The sequence below is a fragment of the Bos taurus genome, chromosome 23 (genome assembly GCF_002263795.3).
Source record: "Bos taurus isolate L1 Dominette 01449 registration number 42190680 breed Hereford chromosome 23, ARS-UCD2.0, whole genome shotgun sequence".
Taxonomy (NCBI): domain Eukaryota; kingdom Metazoa; phylum Chordata; class Mammalia; order Artiodactyla; family Bovidae; genus Bos; species Bos taurus.
The window spans coordinates 38,098,109-38,103,238 of record NC_037350.1 but is presented as its reverse complement, the minus strand read 5'-3'; the positions used below and the strand labels follow the sequence as shown (position 1 = coordinate 38,103,238).

Genomic DNA, 5,130 nt, shown 5'->3' with positions numbered 1-5,130 from the left:
GAATTCATGTCCCTATTGACAGGGTTTTCACGCTCATTTCTTATCTGAAGGGCTCAAGTTTTTCTTGCAGAGTACACACAAGGCCCTATAAAAGTTCACTGTGCAGTTTTGTTTTGAGCCACTGAAGGACAGCTTTCCCATTAGAAATCTAACACAGGAACGTCTTTAATTAGCAGACTTTTCTGCAGGATGGGGCCCAAGCAGGACTACTGGGACCGAAGTGTGAATTTCAATACTTCGTTGCAAAAGGAGGAGACTGGACAGTCTCAGTATCTTATTTGAAGCGGGGTACGATGACTCATACGTGAAGCAGTGCATTAATGGCCTACATTATGTTACAGGTATGAATTTTACATAAAACGGATTAATATTATATGTCATGGTGGAATTTTAAATACTCCGTGCCCATGCATTTTTAATATTTACGTGCTCTAATTTAATGTTCAAGGCAATTGCATTTCTTGAGCCCACTTTTGCATCTAGATGGGTAAAAGAAAAACCCTACGACGTCTCGGTTTTATTTATACGTCCCTTCACCAAAAATGTGCATTCGGCCTTCTTTTCCATTTCCCCCTCCCCACCCGCCACCCCCCACCCCTCAAGCTTTAACGTTTTAAAAACAGGCACGGAAAGGCTACGCATTCCATTCCATCATTATGGTTTCGGCAGTTGGGAAAAGCTGAAGAAAGAAACGGGAGTGGGGAAACAGGAGAACGAACGTGCCTTCTAGAACAGCGTCCTTCTTAAGGCGCTGAAATCCAGGGATGGAGGGATGGGTGGTGGACGGTCCTCGGGCGCCAGGCTGTTAGCAGTGGCAGGAGAGCCTCGAGCAGGGCCCGGGCGCTCCCTCCACCGCCTAAGTCGGGGGGGAGAGTGAATTCCAGCCGCACATTCCCGCAGCTCTTCGCAATTAACTTCTCCCTCTCTTTTCGCCTCCCTAGGGCACACACCACCCTGGCCCGACTCCCACCCAGCTCTCTGTTCTCAGAGCCCCCACCCACGGCGTTGACGGAATGGAGTGCCCTTCCCATTGGCCCGAGCGTCATTCCCTGAGGTGGCACCGTCCGCCTGATTGGCTGGGCACTCCCGGCCCCCCGCCCACCCCTCCACTCGGGTTGCCCGGCTCCCGCCCCCCGGCATCGCCCGGAGCCCCCGCCCTCGCCACCTCCCTCCGCGCACCCGCCCCCCCGGAGCCCAGCCCGGACTCCGCTTTCGCTCGCGCGGCGACCCGGCCGGCGCTCTGGCCCCGCCCCCGGAGCGCGCGGCTTATAAATACAGCTGCGCGGCGGGCCGGGCCGGAGCGGAGAGGAGGTGCGGTTGTGAGTCTGAGATAGGAGCGGGGGACCCCTCGGGCCCGGGGGAGTGCGGCCGCAGCGGCGGGCCGGCTGTAGTCGGAGGTCCGAAGGGAGTGACTCGGGCGCCCGGTGGGCTGCTTTCTTTCCGGCGCCTTTGATTTTTTTTTTTTTTTTTCCTTGCCTTTTGGTCCCGGCCGAGTGTCGCCCGCTGTCGCCCAGAGCGATTCTCCGGTCAATTGTTGGGCGCGCGATCGCCCAGAGCTTTCCGGTGCCCCGAGCGCAGAGCGGGCGCGCGGGGCGCGGAGGGGAGAGGAGCCGGCCGCGGACCAGGGGAGGGGGTCGGAGCTTGCCTGTCTCGCTCGCTCGCCCAAGCGGGTCCGCTCGCTCAGGGCGCAGGGCGCGCGCGATGAAGGCGGTGAGCCCGGTGCGCCCCTCGGGCCGCAAGGCGCCGTCGGGCTGCGGCGGCGGCGGCGGTGGCGAGCTGGCGCTGCGCTGCCTGGCCGAGCACGGCCACAGCCTGGGCGGCTCGGCGGCCGCGGCCGCGGCGGCGGCGGCCGCGCGCTGCAAGGCGGCCGAGGCGGCGGCCGACGAGCCGGCGCTGTGCCTGCAGTGCGATATGAACGACTGCTACAGCCGCCTGCGGAGGCTGGTGCCCACCATCCCGCCCAACAAGAAAGTCAGCAAAGTAGAGCTCCTGCAGCACGTTATCGACTACATCCTGGATCTGCAGCTGGCGCTGGAGACGCACCCGGCTCTGCTGAGGCAGCCGCCGCCGCCCGCGCCGCCGCACCTCCCGGCCGGGACCTGCCCGGCCGCGCCGCCGCGGACCCCTCTCACCGCGCTCAACACCGACCCGGTGAGAGGCCCCGGGGCGGATGCGGCGGGGGTCCGCGGGGAAGGCGACGGCCGGGTGGAGGCACGCGGGCGGTCCCTTTCCCCGGGGCAGGGGCGGCGGAGAGTGACAGTTCGTCCTGCCGCTCTTTCCGGGGGCCGCCGCCGCCTCAGGCGGCGGGCTGGGTGCAGCGAGCTTGGGGGCCGGCAGGGTGGGCGCGCGGGGCGGGGACCAGGGCTGGGCGCCTCCTGGGCTGTCAAGTCCATGTCCCCCCCGGGGAAGAGGAGTCTCCCCCTGGGGCTGCAGGCTGGGGTCGGGGCATGCGTCGGCGGGCCAGCCTGGGTTCCGGGAACCGATGAGGAAGACCGGGAGGAGCGCGGTGGGGGCGCCCGCTAACCTTTCCCTCGGTGTCGGTTGCTGTTCCAGGCCGGCGCGGTGAACAAGCAGGGCGACAGCATTCTCTGCCGCTGAGCCGCGCGTCCCAGGTGAGCGCGCGTTTCCCTTCTCGGGTGGCCGGTCACCAGAGACACCCCGTCCCCAGGGCCTTCCGGTGTCAGGCACAGTGGTGTTCTTTGCCGTCCCCCCACCCCCCGCCCCAGCATTTCTGAGGGCAGATTCCCAAGGAAGATTCACCTCTCTCTGCCACCCAGTTAGTAAGTGAACCCGTACTTAGCTTCGAGAACTGGGGGACGGATCAGCTCGTGTCCCCGCCGCCCCCAGTGATCGGCCGGTCTCCTTGCCGAAGTGAGGGTACCCTCGTGGGCGTGGGGCCCAATGCGCCGCACGCCCCCCCCCCCCCCCCCCCGCCCCGTGCAGTCTGACACCCACGAAAGAGGACGCAGGCAGGGTCCCCGGAGTGGGTGCCCTGCGCGGGCTTCCCGGGGGCTCGCGACTGCTTGCACGGCGCCGGGCCGGGCGGCGGACTGCGGGTGTAGTCTGACCCGGTGGTTTGTTTTGGGTTGTTGATCAAGCATGTCTTGAGTTTGGTCGGTGGCGCCAGTTAGTCTGCAGCGGGAAGGTTCACACACCCCCTCTATTCATTGCTCTTCCACAGGTGTGCGGCCGCCTGAGCCCGAGCCAGGAGCCCTAGAGAGGGAGGGGGAGAGAGCAGAAGTTAGAGAAAAAGCCAACCGGAGGAAGGAAAAATAACAAAAAGATCAGAAAATCTTAGAAACGTTTCATTCGTCATTCCAAGAGAGAGGGAAGAAAAATAAAACTTTTCATCTTTGTTAAAATTTTTTTGCACGTTCATAAACATTCTACATACGTATTCTCTTTTGTCCCATTTATAACCGCTGTGAATTGTACATTTTTGTGTTTTTTGGAGGTGCAGTTAAACTTTTAAGCTTAAGTGTGACAGGACTGATAAATAGAAGAATCAAGAGTAAATCCGACTGTTAGAAACCGACTTTGTGACCAAGGAGCTCAATTTTTGTTTTGAAGCTTTACTAATATACCAGAGCATTGTAGATATTTTTTTTTTTTTTTTTTTTTGACATCTATTGTTTAAAATAGATGTTTATACGGGGGCAGGGAACTTTGTGTTCCCTGCAAGAATGTTACATATTGTATAGATAACTGAGTGACATTTCATACCATGTATATATAGAGATGCTCTATAAGTGTGAGAAAGTATATGCTTTAATAGACTACTGTAATTATAAGATATTTTTAATTAAATATTTTTTGTAAATATTATGTGTGTGTTTTTTTTTAATCTGTGGGAATATTTCTTTTGGAAAATTATTTTTCAGCTCAGTTGAAGAGCTCTTGATAATCTTGAATGTCTTTTCTGTTTGGTCTGGCTCTTAATTTGTTTTTGTTTTGCCTGGTGTCCTGTAGACTCGGAAGTAACAGTTATAGCTAGTGATCCTGCATGACTGCATGAGATGTTTAATCACAAAATAAACTTGTTCTGAGTCCATTCAAATGTGTTTTCTTTAACCTAGATCGAAATCTTTGTATTTGAAGCCTACATGTGGAAAATGCGCTTTATCAGTTTTTAAGTACAGGGTTTGATAGTGTAATATATAAAGAGTAAGTGTTTGTTTTTCCTTTTTTAACGGAGGTCAAGATGGATTCGGAATGATTTTGCTTACGGGATGGGGAAATGCTTGGATCCTGATGAGTTTATGAAATCTACTGTTTTATCAAAGTGGAAAAATGCTTATCATTCTTCATTTTACACTAAAGCTTAATGTCACTGAGTTTCATGTCTGTACAGATTATTTAAATCATAGAAATGAAAAATGTTCTCTGCTTGCTACCAAAGGACAAACTCTTGGCAATGAACACTTTCTGCTTTCCTTCCTCCAAAGAATATTAATAGGCAACAGTGGGAGAAAAAAAAAATTTTAAGGCATAATGGCAAATCCTTCAAGCAGGGATAAAAGTCGATCTTCAAACATTAACTTAAGTAGACCAAAAATTCTGATGACCGCATCTAGATTATTTTTTTATAAAAATGATTTTCACTATAGCTATGTTAGTTAACTGCTAAACTACTGTCCAATCTCTTGTGATGTGTAACTTTTACATGTGAATATTAAAGTAGATTTATCTGTCTTGTACCGTGATTTCTGGTCTCATTTCTTCAAAACCTTAACACTTATTTTTAAGACTTTCTTTTCTCTTGAAGGAAGGTAGTATATTCTGGGTTAGATAGGACTGTCAGGGCTTGTGAACATTATACATTTAATGTGATCAGTGCTCTACACACCAGTTAGATGGAATTTTTAGAGTGAGAGAGAATTAAGTAGGATTTAATTGGGTGCTTTGTAAATAGTTAGTCAACTGTGTGTGTAACGTGGTCTGTTTGATTTTTAAAAGGAAAGGATTTGTTTCAGCTTATACAAGAATAAAAGTATTACAAACCCAAGGGACTTTTTATGAGGTCAAAGTCAAATATTTATATGAATATGAAATATGGCCTCTAGTAGTCGGTTGAAATGGCAATATCTCAACAGAAATGAACAAAGTTAATGCTGATAGATTCCAAAAAAT

At 52.7% G+C, this 5,130-nt stretch overlaps 1 protein-coding gene across 1 annotated transcript; it reads left to right on the top strand.

The window, feature by feature from the left end:
- Nucleotides 1-1,297: 1,297 nt before the first annotated feature.
- Nucleotides 1,298-4,703, top strand: ID4 (inhibitor of DNA binding 4). Its single transcript, XM_024983856.2, has 3 exons — nt 1,298-2,151; nt 2,554-2,612; nt 3,182-4,703. The coding sequence occupies exons 1-2, from the start codon at nt 1,702-1,704 to the stop codon at nt 2,596-2,598; spliced, it is 495 nt and encodes a 164-aa protein (XP_024839624.1). The 5' UTR covers nt 1,298-1,701; the 3' UTR covers nt 2,599-2,612; nt 3,182-4,703.
- Nucleotides 4,704-5,130: the final 427 nt, after the last annotated feature.

What these genes read in the sequence shown, in the direction of transcription:
- ID4 (XM_024983856.2), top strand. Translation starts at nt 1,702, where the DNA reads ATGAAGGCGGTGAGCCCGGTGCGCCCCTCGGGCCGCAAGGCGCCGTCG. An exon ending in CCGCGCTCAACACCGACCCG is followed by an intron (nt 2,152 to 2,553) that starts GTGAGAGGCCCC and finishes TTGCTGTTCCAG; the next exon opens with GCCGGCGCGGTGAACAAGCA.